The following is a 22,915-nucleotide window of genomic DNA, read 5'->3' on the forward strand; positions in this document are numbered from 1 at the left end:
GGGGGTGGGTGTGTGGGGGGTGGGTGTGGGGATTTTGGGAGGGGTGGTGCAAAGGGCATTACCAACTGAGCTGTATAAATGGCATGCGTTTCCTTTGTTCTGGGCCTCTGACTCGACTTCGCACACCTACGAAGAGTGTCAAAGGGGTCACGTAGCATGTACAGACTTTAATGATCTTTAACTAGTTGCAGAATTGGTGTGAGCAAACTGCCTCATGTCTGTGAAACCTCAGGAAAAGAACCTAACTAAATAGCCATGGTTGTGCGTTCAGGTCACCAGGTCAGAGGTTGAGAGTTCAAATCCAACTTCAAAGGCAAGAGTTTGGACAACTAACAACTTGGACAACTAAAGTTAGCACTAGCAGGCTTGAGACACCAAATTGCATTGCAATAGATTTGATGATTAATATCACAGATGGGTGTTAATACGTTTGGTAAGACAAATTAAACTGAGTCAACTTCCACCACATCTATCAACTCTTAACCATCAGCAAAATGAGAGGGGTATTACTGGTGGTGCTATTAAGAAGATTGGTTACTGACACTCTTGACCAAAAGTTTTGGTCTAAAAGCAGACAAAAGGATTGAATTTCAAGAATGACTAACCTTGACATTAAACAGTATGGGATTAAGGAACTGCAGCAAACCTGAAATAAATAGAAATCGGGGAAAACTCCCATAGTCCAGGTTTATATTTGGTAAAAGGAAGATGGATGTGGTTGCCAGAGATCAATCATTTCAGCATCTTGATTTTACTACAGAACTTCTCAGGTTAATGTCCTAGGTCAACCGTTTTCAGTTACTTCATCAGTGGTGGCCTCCAAGAATGTGTTCTTAGCCCTCTACTGTACTCCCTGTACACCCATGACTGCACAGCCAAATTCCGTATGAACGCCATCTACAATTCTGCTGACATCACCACCATTGTAGGCTGGATATCATATAATGATGAGGCAGAATATAGGAAGGAGGTAGAACGCTTGGTATCATAGAACATGGTGTAATGATAACAATCTCCCTCTCAATGTCAACAAAACAAAACAATTGATCATTCACTTCAGGGAGAGGAGGACGACATGCCCCTATCTACATCAATGAAGCTGAGGTGGAGAGGTTCGAGAGCATCAAGTTCCTAGCAATGACAATAACCAACAATCTGTCCTGGGCTTCCCACATAGATGTGATGGTCAAGAGGCACAACAATGCTCCTTCTTCCTCAGGTGGCTTAGGAAATTCGGCATGTCCATAAGGACCCTGACCAATGTTTATTGATGCACCAAAGAAAGCATTCTATTAGGGTGCAAAACTGCATGGCACAGCAACTACTCTGCCTAGGACTGTAAGAAACTACAGAAAGTTATGTGCACAGCCCAGACCATCACAGAAGCCAATCTCGCATCCGTGGACTCCATTTATACTTCTCGTTGCTGCGGAAAGTCTGCCAAAGACACCTCCCACCCATGACACACACTCTTCTAATCTCTTACATCAGGTAGAAGTTACACAAGCTTGAACACATGCACAAACAGGTTCACCAACAGCTTCCTCCCTGCTGTTCGACTGCTGAATGGACCTCTCTAATTTCAAACTAATGTTGATCTTGCTTTGTGCACCTCCTGTACAGCCATAGTCTTGTCTTGTATGCCTCGCTCAAAGCATCCTATGATCGGTCTGTCCTTGCTGTGATCTGTCTCTACTACTTACAAAACAAAACTTTTCATTGTACTTAGGTACATGTGCCAATAATGAATCAAATCAAATCAATTACTTTCTCCCCTTCATAAGGGGAGAGGAGAACAAGATAGGACACCCTTAAAACTGACCCCAATGGTTCCTAAGCAGTCTTTTTGAATAAGCAATCCCAGACTCTGCAAATAATTAATCCTCACCACTGGTTTGTAGTTTAAACAAAAGGCTCAGCAATTTATTCACACTAAAATAACTTAAGTACAGCAAAACTAAACAAGTTATCTAATTGGTTTAAGTTTTAAATCCAAAAACCTTTGTTTTCAGCTCCAATCACGCAGGAGACCAGACAGTCAGCAAACACAGTTAAGGGATAAATAAAATAACAAAACTGGTCAGATTACTTAATAGTTTTCATGATGTATTGTTCTACAGACAGATGATTTTCTGAAGATCCTGGTCAGGGTCACCTTTTCAGTTCTCAGATAAAGGCAATAACACTTATAACTTAGTTTTCTATTCTCTGAACTCTGAGATAAGGGTGGTGAGAGAGGGAGTCCATAAATCTTCTTGCTGCAGGCTCAACAGCTGGAATCCTTTTCACAGAAAACAGTCCAAAACCCAATTGAAACTCTGACCACTCTGGCAACTCCTCCATGGACTCCCACTTACCATTAACTATCAGCCATCTGCTTGAGCATCAGATCTTTTCCAACAGGCCAGCACCAAATCCCAGGTACTGACTTCTTTAATAAAGAACTTCTGCTATGTGTTTAAGCATTATGCTCTTCCTCTGTAACGAACCATCTGCATTACTTTTTGATCAGGAACCAACCTACAGGTAACTTCCAGACCTGGCATCACCAAGAAACATAAGCTTCTTTGGTCCGTTTTCTTTTTAACACAAGCTGTTACACACAATCTTTAGCTCACAACTTTCAGTTCATAGATCTAAACCAAAATTGATAAAAAGTACAAAAAAAACCGAAAAATCAAGGACACTAACAGTGTCCAATTCATTGAAGGCTATTGTGTATGTGCAGCTAGCTGTCAGTAAAGTTAATGGAATGTTAAGCCTCAACTGCAAGAGGATTTGAGCCAAGGAGTAGTGAACGTTTGCTTCAGTTGTATAGGAGCTTGGTTTGACCACACCCGGTGTATTTTTTGCAGTTTTGGTCTCTATCCTAAGAAAGGTATCATTGTAGTAGATGGAGTGGAATGAAGGTTCACCAGACTGTTACCTGGAATGGTGGGACCATACTATTGAGAGATTGCACCCACTGGGCCTGCATTCTCTAGAATTTCGAAGAGAAAGAGGAGTTCTCATTGAAACTTATCAAGTACACAAAGGATAGACATGGTAGATTGCACGTAAGATGTTTTCCCTGTTAGGGAGTCCATAACCATGGGGAACAATTTAAATATAAGGGGAATGCAAATGTAACTTACTAATCAAGAACCTACCTATCTCTTAAATATACTCAATGACTTCTGCAGCCTTCTGTGGCAATGAGTTCCACAGGTTCACCATCCTCTGGCTGAAGAAATTTCTCCTTATTCCAGTTCCTAAAGGATGGTCCCTTCACTCTGAGGCTGTGCCCTTGGCTTCCATTCTCTCCTTGGAGTGGACACATCTTCTCCACTTGCACTCTATCTAAGCCTCTCAGTATTCTGTCAATTTCTGAAAAAAAAAACTAGCTTGATTGAACTTTCTACGAGGTGATGAAGGTGATTGATGACGGTACAGTAGTGGATGTTGTGTACATGGAGTTTAGTAAGGTTTTCAACAAGATCCGTTATGGTAGGCTCAACAGAAAATTAAGATGCATGGAATACAGTGTGACTTGGCTGCTTGGATTCAGAATTGGCTTGCCCATAAAAGACAGAGGGTATTGGTGGAAGGGTGTTTTTTTTGGCTGGAGGTGCGTGACTAGAGGCGTCGCAGGGATCTATACTGGGACCTCTGCTAAATGACTTGAATGAAAAAGTAGATGGGTGGGTTAGTAAGTTTGCAGATAATATAAAGATTAGTGGACTTGTGGATGGTGTAAAAGGTCATCAAAGCATGCAGTGGGATATAGATCAGATACAGATGTGGGCAGAGAAATGGCAGATGGAGTTTAATCCATTTAAGTGTAGGGTGCTAAACTTTGGAAGATCAAATGTTAAGGAAAGTACACAGTTAATGTCAGGACCCTGAACAGCATTAGTCTAGAGATTTTGGAGAGGATGCAGAAGAGATTTATCAGGATTAGAGGGTATGAGCTATAAAGAGAGGTGAGAAAGAGCAAAGTCCCCTCATCCTATTTCATGTACATGAACTTTAGTGTCAACCTATTCCCTAACACTACCACTTAAAAGCCCCCATAGCTTGACCAGACTACAAGATTGCTCTCTCATTAAAGACTGATCGCGGTCACCACATCTCAGGCAAGGAGAAAGGTTGAGGAGAAGAGTCCTTCAATGATAACCTTAGCTGGTTGGCATCACTCTGCATTGCAAATCAGCCATCCAGCCAAGCTAAATGACTCCAACTATTCAAATACAGAGAAACTAACCTTTAGCATTAAATCTTTTAAGTTTGACATAGGTGATACTTCTCAATTCTTACCAATCTTCCGACATGAATACTAACAAAACTGAATACTTAGCACAGACTTTCTCAGCTTCTCAATAACCTGCAGACAGCCAATCTTGAGTGTATGATTGGTCTAGCAGCTGCAGATACTAAAATTTTCCTGAGGTAACTCTTTCCCTCAAATGTTCTATACTTTTTAAGGAGAGAATCTATATTTGCTTCTACCTCCAGTCAGATCTCTTCTAAACTGCCCAAAGACTTTGCTCTGCTAAAATCAATCCTTGATTATCCCTGACCAAAAGCTTTCAAAGCTATACTTCTGTCATAAATCAGCACAGTACAAATAATCTTCCATTAACACTCCAGAGGGTTCTGTTCTGACACAGACTGGTTGAGGTTATTGTTCCAGACATATTGTCTTACCTGGTTATATTTTCAAACCTTTCAGTAAACTAGCTCACCCTAACTGGCACTGTGCAAAAATCCCAAGTTGCAAAATGATATTAATTTGTACATAAAAAACAAATAAATCAGATGCATACAGTGTACTGATAAATCACTAACTTATTATACAGGTTTAGCAATTGATTGGGAAGGCAATTAGAATATTTGTTGTTTAGTGCAAGCAAAACAGAACATAAGAATCGGGATATTTTGTTACAATTGTAAAATGCAATGGTGAACCCACATCTGGAATACTGTGTATAGACGTTCTCCTTATTTAAGGAAGGATTAAAAGATGTTAGGAGGAATTCAGAGATGGTTGACTCAACTGATGTTGTGGGTTGGGTGGCGGGGGAGGGGGGCATATAGTTTAAAAATAACGGACATAAGATCGATAGGAGGGAAAAATATTTTTCAGAAGGTTGAGTGTTAGGAACTCTCTTGTCCCCAGAAAGCAGTGCAGGCAAGCTCATGGAAAACTTTTAAGGCAGATTTGGATAGATTCTTGACCAACCATGAATCGCAGGACACGAGTCAATTATGACCACACCAGCTCCCCAGTGAGCAATTTGACTTAGTATCAGTCTTAAGAGTCACAATCATACAGCACAGAAACAGGCTCTTTGATCCAATTCATCCAAGCCGACCAGTTTCCAAATTGAAGTGGTCCCAGTTGGCTAAGTTTGGTCCATATCCCTCCAAACCTTTCCTTTCCATGGACTTGTCCAAACGTTTTTTAAGTGTTGCAACTGTACTCACCGCTACCACTTCCTGAGGCAGTACCATCCTGGTTGAAAAAGTTGCTTCTCAGGCCCCTTTTAAATCTTTTCCCTCTTACCTTAAACCTATCCCCTTGAGTTTTGGACTCCCTAGCCTGGAGTAAAGACCTTGGCAATTCAATCTATCTATGCCAGCCATGATTTTATCAATCTTTATAAAGTCTCCCCCATTCCAAGGAATGAATTCCCAGCCTATTCAGCCTCTCCTTATAACTCAAACCTTCCAGTCAGTAACATTCTTGTAAAATCTTTGCTGCTCCCTTTCCAGTTTAATAACATCTTTCCTATAACAGGGCGACCACAGTTGTTTGCAGTATTTCAAATGTGGTCTTACCACTGTCTTGTAAAGATGCAACAGGTCATCTCAACTCTGGTCCTCAACATTTTGATCAATTAAGGAAACTGTGCCAAAAGCCTTTATCAAACCTGTCGACTAGTGATTACCACTTCCAAGGCACTATGCATGTGCATCCCTAGGTCACTGTTTAACAACACTCCCCAGGGTTCTGTCATTATCTCGGACCCTGATCTGCCTTACCAAAATGCAACACCTCACATTTATCTAAATTAAATATCCGAATTCAACTCCATCTGCCATTTCTCAGCCCACTGACCCAGTTGATCAAGATCCTGTGTACATTGTGATAATCTTCTTCACTGTTCATTCTATCATCAATTTTGGTGCAATCTGCAAACTTACTACCCATGTCTCATCTACTCTCATCCATGGGATATCTGGTCAGCATGGACGAGTTGGACTGAAGGGTCTGTTTCCGTGCTGTACGACTGACGTTAACATCAAAAAAAGTGGACACAGCACTAGTCACAGGCCTCCAGTCTGAACAACCCACCTTTTGTTCACCACCATCAAGTCAACTTTATATCCAATTCGCGATCTCTCCCTGGATCTCATGTGATCTAACCTTACTAACCAGTCTGCCATGTGGAACCTTGTTGAAGGTATTGCAGAAGTCCATGTAGACAATGTCTACTGCTCTGCCTTCATCAGTCTTCTTTGTCACCTCTTGAAAAAAACTCAATCAAATTTGAGAGACAATTTCTCACGCAAAAAGCCAGGCTAATTATCCTTAATCAGTCTTTGCCTTTCCAATGCATGTAGATCCTGACCCTTACAATCCCCTCCAACAACCTACCCATGAATTACGTGAGGCTCACCAGTCTGTTGGTCCCTGACTTTTCCTTGAAGCCTTCCTTAAATAATGGCACAATATTTGCCACCCTCCAGTCTTCCTACACCTCACCATGGCTGTCGATAAAGATCTCTGCTAGAGGTCCCACAATTTCTTTCCTAGCTTCACACAAAGATTTGGATACACTTGAAGAGGTCCTGGGAATTTACCCATCTTTATGCATTTTAAGACCTCCAGCACCTCCTCTTCTGTAATGTGGATTCTTTTCAAGATATCACTATTTATTTTCCCCGAACTTTCATATCTTTCTCTACGGTAAATAGTGATGTGAAATTTTCATTTAGGATCTCACCGCTCTCCTGTGGTCCCACATATAAATGGCCTTGTTGATCTTTAAGGGACCCTATTCTCTCTCTCACTATTCTTTTGCCCTTAATATACTCCTTGGATTCTCCATAGCTCTGGCAGATAAGGTTCTCATGTCCCATTTAATGCCCTAATTTCCCTCTTAACTGTACTCCTATATCCCCTCAGCTGAAGAGATTCATTTGATCCCAACTGTCAACACCTGCTACAGGTCTCCTTTTTCTTAACCAGAGCCTCAATACCTTTAGTCTTCCAGTGTTTCCTACTGCAGCCAGCTTTGCCATTCACACTAAGAGGAACATGCCATCCCAGAATTCGTTATCTTGCTTTGAAAGCCTCCCACATACCAGATGTTCCTTTACCTGCAAACAGCCTCCCCCAAACGACTTTTGAAAGTTCCTATCTAATACCAACAAAATTGCCCTTGCCCCAATAAATTTGTGGACCAGGCCTATCCTTTTCCATAGCTATGTTAAAACTAATAGAATTATGGACACTGGACCCAAAGTGCTCTTACTAACATCTCTTATTAACTTCCCCTGTCTTATTTCCCAATAGAAGATCCAGTTTTGCCTCTTCTCTAGTAGGGCTATCTATATGTGGATTGAGAAAGTTTTCTTGAACACATTTCACAGATTTCTTTCTATATCCAAGCCCTTAACACTATAGCAGTCCCAGTCTGTTTGGTCTATATTCACCTGACTTTTCCCTACACCCTTGCACATTGTTTCAATGTTTATAATAAGGCAATATCCTCTTAAATACCTGAATTGACTCTGCTTCCGCCACCATTCCACTCAGTACATTCAAGACCCCAAGTGTTTCTTCTCCTATCATGCTTGTTACATTTGCAAATCTCCAATTCTGTACTCTCTCAATCACAAGTCTTTTACAAGTAAGAGCAGCTTCTCTCTATCTCATGTTTTGAAAACTTCTAGCAAATCGTCATGAAGCGTCCTTCTCTCTGAGAAGTCCCACGCTATCTATCTTCACAAATGAAGTTCCACATCCCTGAACCACTCTTGAAAACCTAATCGCAATCTTTTCAACGTGTTCACATCCTTCCTATAATGAGGCACATAAAACTATACGCAATATCATAGTGCAACCAGCAGTTGACTGGGACTAAATAAAACTATAAGAGTGAGGGATGCTGTGAATCAAATGAAAACAAATTTCTGGAAAAGCTCAGCAAGTCTGGCAGCATCAGTGGAGATAAATCAGAGTTAATGTTTCTCGTTGAGTGACCCTTCCTCAGAACAGTTCCCTAAATTGTTCTCAACTGCAGAAATGAGCGCTCTGGATTTCAAAGCTGAAGCAGTAGCTGGTGTCACTGTGGAACAATTGAGAGGATGTGAATTGCATGGAAAGCATGTTTCAGGAGGTGGTCACACTGCAGCTCAAGGAACCAGAGGAACAGAACAGAATGGATGACCACCAGCCGGTCAAGGAGCAGGGTTCCCACTCTCAAATCAGTTTTGCATTTTGGAAGCTAAGGAGGGTGCACATACCTTCAGCAAGTGCAGACAGTCCCAAGCTTTCATCATTACAAGCAGCCTTCCTGTACAGGAGGGGGAAGAAGAAAGGAGGACTGATAGTGAGGACACTGAGTTGATTGAAGTAGTTTGTTTGCAGGCAAAGGGACGTCTGACAAGATAGCTAGAGTTCAAGGTCTATATGTTCCTGTGAGGTGAAGGGAAAGGCTGGCAGGAATAGGGAACCCTGGATGACAACAGATATTGAGGCTTTGAGCAGAAAAGAGGAGGAGGCGTGGCTCAGGTACAGGCAGCTGGGATCAAGGGAGTACCTGGAGGTAACCAGGGAATACAGGAGTTTACTGAAAGAGGAAATCAGGAGGGTGAAAAGGGGGCACTAAATAGCCTTGGCTGAGGGATTAGGGTGAATCCAAAGAGGCACTTTAAGTATATTAAAGGAAAATGAATAACGAGCGAGAATAGGACCTCTCAAAAGACCATTCTCCACTGTATTTCTCCTTTGTGTTACAGTGGAGAAAGACATGAAGACTTTGGAACTTGGCAAAGTTAGTGGTGCTATCTAGGGAACTGTCCATATCACAGTAGAGGTGGTGTTGCATATATTAGAATGTATGGAGGTGGATAATCTCCTGGCCCTGACCAGATATGTACAAGAACACTGCAAGAAGCTAGCAAAGAAATTGCAGAGGCCCTGGCTGATAAGTTTGCATCATCGTTAGCCACAGGTGAGGTCCTGGAAGACTGGAGGGCAGCAAATATTGTGCCATAATTCAAGAAGGCTGTTAAGAAAAGTCTGTGAACTATAGACCAGTCAGCCAAACATCTGTGGTGGGTAAGTTAGATAAGAGATTCTGAGATAAAGATATAAATGCATTTGGAAAGACAGGTGTGATTAGGAGTAGTCAGCATGGCTTTGTTAGTGGGAGATCATGCCTGAAAAATTTGTTCGAGTTCTTTGAACAAGTGACCAGGAAGGTTGATGAGGGCAGGGTGGTAGACAGAGTCAAGATGGATGTTAGTAAGGTCCCACATAGGAGGTTGCTCTGGAAGGTTAGATGGCATGGAGTCCAAGGCGAGCTGGCAAATTGGATACAAAATTGGCTTGACAGTAGGAAGCAGAGGGAAGGATGCTTGTTGGACTAGAAGACTGTGACTAGTGGAGTGCGTCAAAAGGTCTATGCTGGGCCCATTACTATTTGTTTTCTATATCAATGATTTGGATGAGAATGTACAAGGCATGATTAGTACGTTTGCTGATGACACTAAAACTGACGGTATTGTGGACAGTGAGCAAGATTATCAGAAATTGCAGGAGGACTTTGATCAGCTGAAAAAGTGGGCAGAGAAATGGCAAATGGAATTTAATACAGCTAAGTGCGAAGTCTTGCATTTTGGAAAGTCAAATCAAGGTAGGAGTTTCATGGAGCATGAAATGGCCTTAAGGAGTGTAGTAGAAGAGGGGGACCTTGGAGTTCAGGCTCATAGTTTTCTGAAAGTGGAGTCACAGGTGGACAGGACAGTGAAGAAGGCTTTTGACACACTAGCCTTCATCAGTCAGGGCACTGAGTTTAGAAGTTGGGAAGTTATGCTGCAGTTATACATGACGTTGCTGAGGCCGCACTTGGAGTTTTGGTCACCTTGTTCTAGGAAGAATGTTATTAAACTGGAAAGAGTGCAGAAGGAATTTGCAAGGATGCTGCCTGGACTGAATGGTCTGAATTATAGGGAGGGGTTGGACAAATTAGGACTTTTTTTTTTCCTTACAGTATAGGAAACTGAGCGGGGGATATTATAGAGGTGTAGAAGATCATGAGAGACATGCATAGGGTGAACGCACTCTTTTTTTCCTCCCCAGGGTTGGGGAATCGAGGACTAGAGGGGATCAGTTTAAGGTTAGAGGGAAAAACATAAAAAGGGCAACTTTTTTTTTTAAACACAGAGGGTGGTACACATATGGAATGAGCTGCCAGAAGTGGTTGAGGTGGATACATTAACAACATTTACAAGGCATTTGGACAAATACATGGATAGGAAAGGATTTGAAGGACATGGGCCAAATGCAGGAAATGGGGCTAAAATGGACGGACATTTTGGTTGGCACAGACAAGTTAGGGCCAAAGGGCCTGTCTCTGCACTGGAGGACTCTGTGACTCTTTGACCTGTAAGGGGAACAGAGAGAGGTTTTTGTAGCCACATAAGAGTCTCCAGGAGAGTGTGTTCCCTGCCAGGGTCAGAAATGCCACCGATCAGCTGCAGTCCATCTGAAGAGGGAAAACTATGAGAGTGCGTGGCGCGAGACAGTGTGGTCATGGTACACATTGGCACCAACAATAGAGGTAGAACAAGGGAGAAGGTAATGCAGCAAGAATTTAGGAAGCTAGGAAGGAGACTAAAGAACAGGACCTCAAAGGCTGTAATCTCTGGATTACTCCAGGTGAATGAGTACAGAAATAAGAAAAAAGGGGAGATGAATGTGTGGCTCAAGACTTGGTGCAGGAAGGAGGGATTTAGATTCATGCATCACTGTCAAAACTTTCTCAGGAAAATTTTGACAGTCTACATCTGAACCAGAATGAGATCTACATCCTTGCTGGTCATACACATAGCATGGAAATAGACCTGGTCCAACTAGTCTATGCCAACCATGTTCCCAAACTAAACTAGCCCCACTTGCCTGGGGTTGGTCCATAACTCTCCAAAAATTTCCTATTCATAAACTTATCCAAAGGTCTTTTAAAAGTTATACCTGTATGTGCATCCACCACTTTCTCTGACAATTTATCCTACACACGAATCACCATGTTAAAAGAAAAGTTGTTCCTCATGCCTTTTTCAAACTTTTTCCTCTCACCTTAAAAATATGTCCTCTAGTTTTGAACATCCTCACCCCAGGGAAAAGACCCCTTTCATTCACCTTATCTATGCCCCTCACGATTTTATAAACCTCACTAAGGTCACCTCACAACCTCGCATCAGTATTTACTGTGGAGGAGATGGAAACTACAGAACTTGGAGAAATAAATAGTGATATTTTGAAAAGTGTCCATATTACAGAGGTGCTGGTGCTGGACAACTTAAAATGCATAAAAGGTGGATAAGCCCAAGGGACCTCATCAGGTGTATCCCAGAACATTGTGGGAATTTAGGGAAGTGATTTATGGGTCCCTTATTGAGATTCTTGTATCATCAATAGCTACTGGTGCCAGAAGATTGGAGAGTGGCTAACATGGCACCCTTATTTAAGGAAAGGCCAGGGAACAACTAAGCCTGATATCAACGGTGGCTAAGTAACTGGAGGGGATTCTGAGGGAAAGGATTTACATATATTTTTGGAAAGATAAAGACTGATTAGGGATGGCTGTCTTAATCATGAACTTGATTACGTTTTATTGAAGTGACAAAGATGACCAAAGGTAGTAGAGTGGTGGAAATTGTCTACATGGACTTCAGTAAGGCATTCAACAAGGTTCCACATGGTAGACTGGTTAAAAAGGTTAGATCACATGGCATCCAGGGAGAGCTAGCCAATTGGATACAAAAGTGACTTGAAGGTGGGAGACTGAGGGTAATGGTGAACGGTTGTTTTCAGACTGGAGGCCTGTGGCCAGCGGTGTGCCACAAGGATCGGTGCTGGGTCCACTGCTTTTTGTCATTTGTATAAATAACTTGGATGTGAACATAGAAGAAATGGTTAATAACTTTGCAGATGAGGAGAAAGTGAGGGCTGCAGATGCTGGAGATCAGAGCTGAAAATGTGTTGCTGGAAAAGCACAGCAGGTCAGGCAGCATCCAAGGAACAGGAGAATCGACGTTTCGGGTATAAGCCCATTCCTGAAGAAGGGCTTATGCCCGAAACATCGATTCTCCTGTTCCTTGGATGCTGCCTGACCTGCTGCGCTTTTCCAGCAACACATTTTCAACTTTGCAGATGATACCTAAATTGGTGGCATAGTGGACAGTGAAAATGGTTACCTCAGAATACAACGGTACCTTGATTAGATAGGCCAAAAGGTGGCAGACGGTGCTTAATTTAGATAAATGCGAGGTGTTGCATTTTGGTAAGGCAAATCAGGGCAGGACATTTACATTTAACGAAAGGGTCATATAGGGAGTGTTGCCAAACAAAGAGACATTAGGGTGCAGGTTTGTAGTTCCTTGAAGGTGGAGTCACAGGTAGACAGGGTAGTGAAGAATTCATTTGGCACACTGGCCTCTGTTGGCTATAGACTGAATAGGCAGGGGCTATTTTCCCTGCAGCATTGGAGGCTGAGAGGTGACCTTACAGAGGTTTATAAAATCATGAGAGACATGAATAGCCAGGCTAAGGGAGTCCAAGACTAATAGGGATAGGTGAGAGGGAAGAGAAATAAAAGGGACCTGAGGGGCAACTTTTTCACACAGAGGCTGGTGCAGGTATGGAATGAGCTGCCAGAGGAAGTGGTGGAGACTGGTACAATAGCAACATTTAAAAGGCACCTGGATGGACATATGAATAAGAAGGGTTTAGAATGATATGGGTCAAATGCTCGCAAATGTTTCTAGATTAATTTAGGATATCTGGTCAGCATGGACAAGTTGGACCGAAGCGTCAGTTTCCGCACTGTACGTCTCTATGACTCTAAGTGGAGAACTCGGTTAGAACAGTAGTTCAGTGTTTAGTGCAGCTGCCTCACAGTGTAAGGGATCCAGTTCAACTCCAGGATTGTGTGGGGTTGTCACATTCTCTGTCTGGGTGAGTTTCTGCCAAGTGCTTCCATTTCCTTCCACAGTCCAAAAGATGTGCAGGATAGTTGCATTGACCATGCTAAATTACCCCATAGTGTCTAGGGTTGTGCAAATTGGGTGGATTGGCCATGGTAAAGGCAGGGTTACAGGGATTTGGGGTGGGCAGGGTGCTATTTGGACAGTTGGTGCAGACTCGATGGGCCAAATGGTCTCTTTCCCATACTGTGAAATTCTATGATTTTATTAAAACAGGACAGTCATACTGCTGGTGATGTACCATAGACTCTCAAACAGTCAGCAAGCAACAGGACAGCAGATATATAGACAATTCACGAAAGTGTGGAAAAACAATAACTGGGTAAATTATATTAGGGGGATTTCAACTTTTCCAACATTATCTGCGATAGTTAGTGCAAATGGTTTGGAAAGCGAAGATTTCTTGAAGTTGATTCATAGAACACCACAGTGCTGTACAGGCCCTTCAGCCCTCGATGTTACGCCGACCTGTGGAAACACCCTGAAGCCCATCTAACCTACACTATTCCATTCTCGTCCATATGCCTATTCAATAACCATTAAAATACCCTTAAAGTTGGCAAGTCTACTACTGCTGTAGGCAGAGCATTCCACGCCGCTTCTACTCTGAGTAAAGAAACTACCTCTGACATCTGTCCAATGTCTATCACCCATCAATTTCAACTTATGCCCTCATGCTAGCCATCGCCATCCAAGGAAAAAGGCTCTCACTGTCCACCCTATCTAACCCTCTGATTATCTTATATGTCTCAATTAAGTCACCTCTCAACCTTCTTCTCTCTAACAAAAACAGCCTCAAGTCCCTCAGCCTTTCCTTGTAAGACCTTCCCTCCATACCAGGCAACATTATAGTGAATCTCCTCTGAACCCTTTCCTAAGCTTCCACATCCTTTCTATAATGCGGTGACTAGAACTGTACACAATACTCCAAATGGGCCACACCAGAGTTTTGTACAGCTGCAACATGATGTCATGGTTCCGAGACTCAATCCCTCTACCAATAAAAGCTAACACACTGTATGCCTTAACACCCTGGGTAGCAACTTTCAAGGATGTACCTGACACCAAGATCTCTCTGTTCATCTACACTACCAAGAATCTTACCAATAGCCCAGTAGTCTCCATTCGTTACTCCTTCCAAAGTGAATCATCTCACACATTTCCGCATTAAACTCCATTTGCCACTTCTCAGCCAGGCTTTGCAGCTTATCAGCTTATGTATGTCTCTCTGTAACCTACAACATCCTTCATCATATCCACAACTCTACCAAACGTTAGTGTCACCCACAAATTTACTAACCCATCTTTCTATGCCCTCATCCAGGACATTTATATAAATGACAAACAGTGGACCCAAAACAGGTCCTTGCAGTACCCCACTAGTAACTGAACTCCAGGATGAATATTTCTCATCAACCATTACCTGGCCAATTTCTTACAGCTAGCCGATTTCTGATCCAAGAGAACTTTTCATGTCAACATGTAGAAGGTCCATTAAAAGGGCAATGCATTGCTGGACCTAATTCTGAACAATGATGCCAGAGATATATGTGTTCAAGAGAATCCTTAAGTGTGGAAACAGGCCATTCGGCCCATACCAACCCTCTGAAGGGTAACCCAGCCAGACCCATTGCCCTATCCTACTACTCTACATTTACTCCTAAGGCACCTAACACACACACATCCCTGAGCACTATGAACAATTTAGCATGGCCAATTCACCTAACCTGCACATCTTTGGACCGTGGGATGAAACTAGAGCACCCGGAGGAAACCCACGCAGACACAGGCAGAATGTGCAAATTCCACACAGATAGTCACCTGAGGTTGGAATCAAACCCAAGTCCCTGGCACTGTGAGGCAGCAGTGCTAACCACTGAGCCACCCAAAGTGATAGATGAGCAGCACTTTAGTGACAGTCAGGACTAGACTATATGTAACACTTATGCAATTATCAGCATACATTTACAATTAGAATCTGCGGATGGAAGATCGATCAATGAATCAGCTGAGATGTTTGGGCCAAGAACACTGCCTGGAGAAATTCCTACAGAGATATCTTCAGCCAAGATGACTGACCTCCAACAAGCATCTTCTTTTGCACTAGGTGTGACCCCAAGAGGGGCGAGTTATTGTCCCTCCTAATTTGAACACGTCTGGGAACTCAAAACTATGCATCTACGAGGCCATCAGCAGCAGTACTGTACTCCAACACTAACTGCTACTTCACTGCTTAGCGTATCTGCTACTCTACCATTACTAACAAGCCAGGGTTTCAATCCTGGTTCAGTGAAGATTGCAGGATCTCATGATATCAGGAGCACCAGTTATTCCTAAAAAGAGGTGTTGACCTGGTGAAGTACAAAACAGCACTATTTGCAATACAAACAGCATAAGTAGCAAGTGATAGACAAGGCTAAGCAATCCCACAACCAACCCAATCAGATTTAAGCTCTGCAATCCTTCCACATCCAGTTTTGATTAAGGGTAGACAGTTAAATAATTTGATGGAGGCAGCAAGTTCCACATGGCACGGACATAGGAACATAGGAATTTGAACAGGAGTAGGCAATTCAGCCTTTTGAGCCCACTCTGCCATTTAACACGATCATGACTGATCTTCTGGTCTCAACTTCACCTTCCTGCCAGTCTCCATCGCCCTTTATCCCATTTTTCATGAGAAATTTATCTATTTCTTTCTTAAGACTCCATGATGTTGGGGACAGCTTAAAAAGCCTACACAGAGGATTGACTAAGCAACAGAAGACAGTTAGGATAAAGGGGGCACTTGCAGGATGGCAATCTGCAAGTAGTCGAGTGCCACAAGGATCAGTGCTGTGGCTGTAATTCTTTACATGTTAACGATCTGGATGAGGCAAATGAATGTACTCTCTCCAACTTTGTAGATGATACAAAAATAGGTGGGAAGGGAAGTAGGAATGACCCGAGTCTATAAAAAGGTTGAGAGTTGGAAAACTTGAGAGAGAGAATATAATGTTCAAAAATTACATTACAGTTTTGCAGAAAGAGGTGAATATTAAATAGGAAAGACAGCAGAATGCTGCAGCAAGGAGGGATTTGGGGGAACCATGTGCAAACATATAAAGCTAGCATCCAAGTTCAGGTAGCAGGGAAACAAATGGACTGTTGGGCTTCATTTCTCAAAGAACAAGTATGAAAGTAGAGAGATTTTATTAAAACTATACAAAGCACTAGTCAGACCACACCTTGAATCCTGTGAACAGACTAGGTCTCCTGAAGGGGAGAGATACTGGCATTGGAAATAGTCTAGTGAATGTTTAATAGGTTGATTCAGGTATGAAGGGACTGTTGTGAGGAGACATTTAATAGGTTGGGCCAGCAGTCATTGGAATCTAGGAGAATGAGACACCTTATTGACACATGAAGGATTCTTAATTGGCTTGATAGGATAGATATACAATCGTAAAATCCCGACATTGTGGAAGCAGGCCATTCAGCCCATCGAGTCCACGCCCACCCTATTAAGAACATCTCACCCAGAACCACCACATCCTTGTAACCCTGCACTTTGCATGGGTAATCCTGCTAACACCTTTCTCTGAACCAGAATTGATACTGTGGCACAACCCTGAACACTATGGGCAACTTAGCACGGCCAATCCACCTAACCTGCACATCGCTGGACCTTGGGAGGAACCTGCAGCATCCTGGAGGAAACCGAAATAGAAAAAGGGGAGAATGTGCAATATGGAGAGGTTGTTTCCACTTGTGGGAGAGTCTAGCCCAGAGGGCATCAACTCTGTCCAAGAGGTTGCCCATATTAGACAGATAAGGAGACTTTGTTTTTTGAGGGTAGTCAATACTGCGAATTCTTGACCACAAAAGGCAGTTGAGGCTGGGTTGATCAGTACATTTAAGACTGAGAGATTTTTGATCAGTCAGGATATCAAGGGGTATTGGGGATAAGGCAGGCAAGTAGAGCTGTGGATTATCAGATCAACTACAATCTCACTGAATGATGAAACAGACTCGAATGGGCCTAACTCTGCTTCTACATCTTCTCCCTATGGTCAGAGCAGTTGAATTTTAAATGGTTTAAAAGGTCATAATTGCAATTGAATTAACACTGCTGCCCTGAAAAAGTGATTTTCAAAGTGTTAGACTTCAGCATCTCAGAAGGCGGAGGTGATGGTCTACTGCTATTATTACTGGACTATTGACCCAGAAACACAACTGATGTTCTAGGGACCTGGGTTCAAATCCCACCACGGTACATGATTAAATTTGAATTTAATTTTAAAAAATCTGGAGTGAATAATCTACATAATGTCCATGAAATCATTGTCAATTTTCAGAAAAAAATCATCTGGCTCAATAGTGTCCTTCAGGGAAGGAAATGTGCCATCCACACCAGAGCCACAGCAATATGACTGACTCTCAACTGCGCTCAAATGGGGGTTAACAAGACAATCAGTTGTATCAATCACTACAACGTCTCAACAGACGATCACCCAGTATCAATTGAGGCACCAAAAAAGGCAATAGCAGAAACAATCCTGTCAACCCTGCAAAGTTCTCCTTAAGATCATCTGGAGGTTAGTGTCAAAATTGGAAGAGCTGGTACACAGTCAGGAGGGAGTTGCTCTCAGAGTCCTCAGCATCTACTCTGGACTTCATGAAGTCTCATGGCCTCAGGTTAAACACAAATAAGGAAATCTCCTGCTGAGATTGAGTAGCTTAGCAGCAACACTGATTGAGCTGTAGGATCCTAAAAGACAAAGCTGTTAGACTGGGTGTGCAGCAGGTGGCGATGGAATCGACAAGGAAACAAAACCACACCTTGACTTAATCTTTACCGACCTGCCAGCTGTACATGTTTCTGTCCATGACCGTATCACTAAGAGTGAGCACTACACTGTCCTATGGACGCAAAGTCCCACTTTCACATTGAGAATACCCTCCATTGTGCTGTGTGGCACTATCACCATGATAAATGGAGCACAATTTGAACAGGTCGAGCAACTGGAGACTGGTCATCCATGAGATGCTGTGGGCCATCTACAGCAGAACTGCACTCCTGCAAAATCTGCAATCTCATGGCCTAGCATATTCTCCACTCAACCATTACCACCAAGCTAGGGGATTAACTCTGGGTCAATGGAGAGTGCTGGAGGGCATGCCAGGGCCAACAGCAGGCATACCTGAAAATGAGGTGTCAACCTGGTGGAGCTACCAAACAAGACTACTTGCATGCCAAAGAGCATAAGAACTGATCCCACACACAACAAATCATATCTAAGCTCTGGAATCCTGTCACATCCAGTCATGAATGTGATGGACAATTAAGCAACTCATTGGAAGAGAAGGCTTCACGAATATCCCCATCTTCAATGACGGAAGAGACCAATATAATAGCAAAATGTAAGGCTGGAGCATTTGAAGCAACTGTTAACTAGAACTAACACATGGATAGTCCATCTTGCCTCCTTCAGTGGACCCCAGCATTACAGATACTACTCTTCAGCCAATTAGATTTACTCCACATGACATCAAAAAACAGTTGGAAGCACTGGATAAGACAAAGGCTTTGGCCCCTGACAACATTCCAGCAATCATACTGAAATTTGTGCTCCAGAACTTGCCGCTCCCCGAGCCAAACTGTTCCAGTACAGGTTGTTCTGCTATAACGCGACAGTTGTGCTCCTCTACAACCTCATGCTTTTGAAAATTGTGTCACGGAAAACTGCTAAAGGAAGTCACACTGTAGAAGACCGCAAATAGAAAATTGCTATACCCATTCAGCAAAAAGTTCACGTTATCCAAACAATGTCCACAATTCATCAATCATGTTATAGCCAGTTTGTGCATTATAGCAGAATGACCTGTAGAGTTACAACACTAGCATCTACCTGACGAAGTGGGAAGCTATCCAGGTATATTCTGTACACAAGGAGAACAAATCCAACCTGGCCAATTACCATCCATTAGCATGCTCTCAATCAGTAAAGTGATGCAAGGTAACATTAACACTGCTATCAAGCAGCACCTGCTCAGCAATAACCTGTACAGTAACGCCCAGTTTAGGTTCTGCCAGGGCTGTTCAGCTCCTGACCTCATTACAGCCTTGGTTTAAACATGGATAAATAAATTTTAAAAAAAGTTGAATACCAGAAGTTAGGTGAGTGTAACAGCCATTGACGTCAAGGCTGCATTAAGGAGCCTGAAAAATTCTGGAATCAATGGGCATCAGAGGCAAACCCTCTGCTAGTTGGGGTCATACCTGGTACATTGGAAGATGGTTGCAGTTGTTGGAGGTCAGTCACTTATCTCTTCCAGAATATCTCTATGAGAGTTCCTCAAAAGTACTCTCCTAGTCCCAACCATCTTCAGCTGCTTCAATGACCTTCTCTTCATAAGCTAAGAAGTGGGGATGTTTACTGATGACTGCACAACGCTCAGCACCATTTGCAATGACTCATACAGTTGCAGCATTTGTCCAAATGCATCAAGATCAGGACAATCTCCAGTAAGACAATCTAATCAGTACCCCTCAACATTCAAATGGTGTTACAATCACTGAATTCCCTACCATCATAATCCTTGGTATTACCATTGACCAGAAACTCAACTGAACTCAAAATGGCTATAAGAGGTCAGAGGGTAGGAATACTGTGGTGACTGGGAATACTAACTACCAAAGCCTGTCCATCAACAAGGCAGATCAGCAGTATGATGTAATACTTCCCACTTATGTGGATGCGTGCACCTCCAACAAATCTATCACCATTCCTTCATTGTCACTGAGTCAATATCCTGAAATTGCCTCCCTTACAGCATTGTGGGTCATTCTACAGCATGTGAACTGCAGCAGTTTAAGAAGGCAGCTCACCACCATCTTCTCGAGACTAGCTAGGGACTGGCAATACAAATTGGGCAGCCAGCTTTGCCCACATTCCATTAGTAAATATAAAGAAAATGCTTGATTTCTTAAATTCTTTCAGTTTATTTCCCTTATTCTTTTCCATAATTCCATGCATACAATCTTTTTTTAATCCAATACACTTAATTGTAATTTTAATTTATCATTGCAATCTCAATGACAATTCCTAATTGTGAATGTGCCCCTACTGCTTCACCCTCTCATAGATGCCAGCAAGATCATATAGAGTGGGCTACAATGAATCAAAGTTTAGATTAGAATGGTGCTGGAAAGGCACAGCAGGTCAGGAAGCATCCGAGAAGCAGGAATGATGAAGGGCTTTTGCCCGAAACGTCGATTTTCCAGCGCCTCGGATGCTGCCTGACCTGCTGTGCTTTTTCATCACCACTCTAATCTAAACTCTGGTTTCCAGCATCTGCAGTCCTCACTTTTGCCAACAGTGAATAAAATGTAATTACAGGTTGCTTTGCTATAATGCACATTGCACCAGAGCAAATTGGCTATAATGCGTTGTTTGGATAACACAAACTTTCTGCAGAACGGGTATCACAAATTTCTATTACTGATCTTCTTCAGCGGTTTTCCATAATGTGATTTCTATAGTGCGAGATTGCAGAGGAATATAACTGTTGCACTGTAGCAGAATGACCTATATTTAAAATTTGTGAATAAGTCTTTAAAAAGTCTCTAGGTAACTATATGCGAGGTGAAGAGTGAAAGCTGTTCTTTTTGCTGCTCACAGGAAAATCCAGACTACACAAATTATGTAACAATGTATTTTAGCTTCAACAGAAAATTTAAGCTCCCTATTTCTGCAGCTCTTCAGTCAGAATAGGATCCCGCAAATTATAATATCTGGGTTGCAAGGCTTGCTTCAGAAATATATCGCAATCACCACCAAACCAGAAAATGTATTTAGAGAGTTTGACTTAAATTAGGTTATGTTAAAGGAAAACCTTGTAAATTGGCCATACAAATTACAGAAGAACAAATCTTAATAAATTGCTTTTTTAAAAATCAATAGCGAATACTCTACCTGACGTTTTGAGTTGGATTCCACCTTTCAGAGGGTAGTTCACCACTCTGAGGATCATCTACTGGAGGATGAAGGATCGAAATGCAAACATCTCCATTCTAAAAGCAAAAGACTCCAAGTCGGTCAAATAAATCCTTCGAGTAACGTTATAGATTGATTACTTTACAAGTTACTACGGTTGTCAGTTAACATTACTATTAGCAGTGGCTCACAATTGCACTTCAGGCGAACACCTGCTTTGTCACTTACTATTACAAGGCTATATCTTAATAATAATTTCCCTAATTTTGACGCCCACATCTTAGTATTTATCTTATTATTTTATGACACTTTCGTTCTCGTGTGTTTCTGTATGATAAGAAAATTGCGAAATAGCAGCACCATTTAAACTAATGGGACCAGGATCACATTATAGCCAATATAGGTAAGGAAAGTTCACGTTCTACAAGTAATAGTTGAAATTCTTCAATTGGGTTTTAGCCAGTTCACTTGGAAGAAATGCTTGTTATAGCAGAACATACTGTATTTAAATTTAACAGGAAATGTTTGATTCATTGTTTCTACTACATGGAAAATGGCACTTTTTTGAATTCATTTTTGATTTCCTCCCCTTGCCCCCACATTATGCCCTTTGGGAAATGCTGTCACAAAACAAAAACAGAAGAACTGTGGATGCTGAAAATCAGAAACAAAAACTGATGGAAAAACTCAGCAGGTAGGCAGCACTTGTGGAAAGAAAGCAGAATTAACCTTTTGGGTCCAATGACCCTTTTTTAGAACTGATTTTAACTGGGAAAAAGTTGGTATGTATGCTTAGGAAGGGGTGGGGGGCAGGGTGTGGTTGAAGGGGGAGTAAGGGGAAACAGTTGGTGGAGAAGGGGATGCTAATTTGAGCCTTATTTTGGTCATTATATGCACACATGCATGCTTTCCCTCTCACGAACATACAAGTCTGGGATAAATCTGCATTTGCAGATACATTCTATTTTGTTCAGAAAGCTCACAATCTGTAAGTAGTCAGTCAATGTGAAATTTTACAAATTCCTACTTTGGAAACAGAACCAAGCTGACTCAAGGTTGGGATACACACAGACAAACTCCACACCTTTAATGTATTGTCTGAGCTGAGATGTCACTTTTTCTTTATGTACTGATAAAACATTCAGTTATCTCAGGGCTGTGACTTAAAAGTAGTTCTGGGATTTACATGTTAATAAATTGAAACCAGCATCCAAGGGTAGTAAGGACAAGCGAGGGAACTATAGACCAGTGAGCCTGACTTCAGTGGTGGGTGAGTTTTTTTTTTAAGATTACTTACGGTGTGGAAACAGGCCCTTCGGCCCAACAAGTCCACACCGACCCTCCGAAGGGGAACCCACCCAGACCTATTCCCATACGTTCACCCCTTCACCTAACACTACGGGCAATTTAGCATAGCCAATTCACCTAACCTGCACATTTTTGGACTGTAGGAGGAAACTGGAGCACCCGGAGGAAACCCACGCAGACACGGAGAGAATGTGCAAACTCCACACAGACAGTTGCCCGAGACGGGAATTGAACCCGGGTCTCTGGCACTGAGAGGCAGCAATGCTTGGAGGAAATCCTGAGGGACAGGATGTACATGTATTTGGAAAGGCAAGGACTGATTAGGGATAGTCAACATGGCTTTGTGCATGGGAAATCATGTCTCACAA

At 42.3% G+C, this 22,915-nt stretch overlaps 1 protein-coding gene across 1 annotated transcript in view; it reads right to left on the bottom strand.

Annotated features, from left to right (window-relative positions):
* ube2r2 (ubiquitin-conjugating enzyme E2R 2) overlaps nucleotides 1–22,915 on the bottom strand; it is a 159,251-nt gene that overhangs the window by 21,190 nt on the left and 115,146 nt on the right. Inside the window, exon 3 of the mRNA XM_043687701.1 lies at nucleotides 21,219–21,316. Within this exon, the coding sequence (XP_043543636.1) occupies nucleotides 21,219–21,316 (98 nt within the window). The remainder of the gene's footprint in view (nucleotides 1–21,218; nucleotides 21,317–22,915) is intronic.

This window comes from Chiloscyllium plagiosum, chromosome 1 (genome assembly GCF_004010195.1).
Source record: "Chiloscyllium plagiosum isolate BGI_BamShark_2017 chromosome 1, ASM401019v2, whole genome shotgun sequence".
NCBI lineage: Eukaryota > Metazoa > Chordata > Chondrichthyes > Orectolobiformes > Hemiscylliidae > Chiloscyllium > Chiloscyllium plagiosum.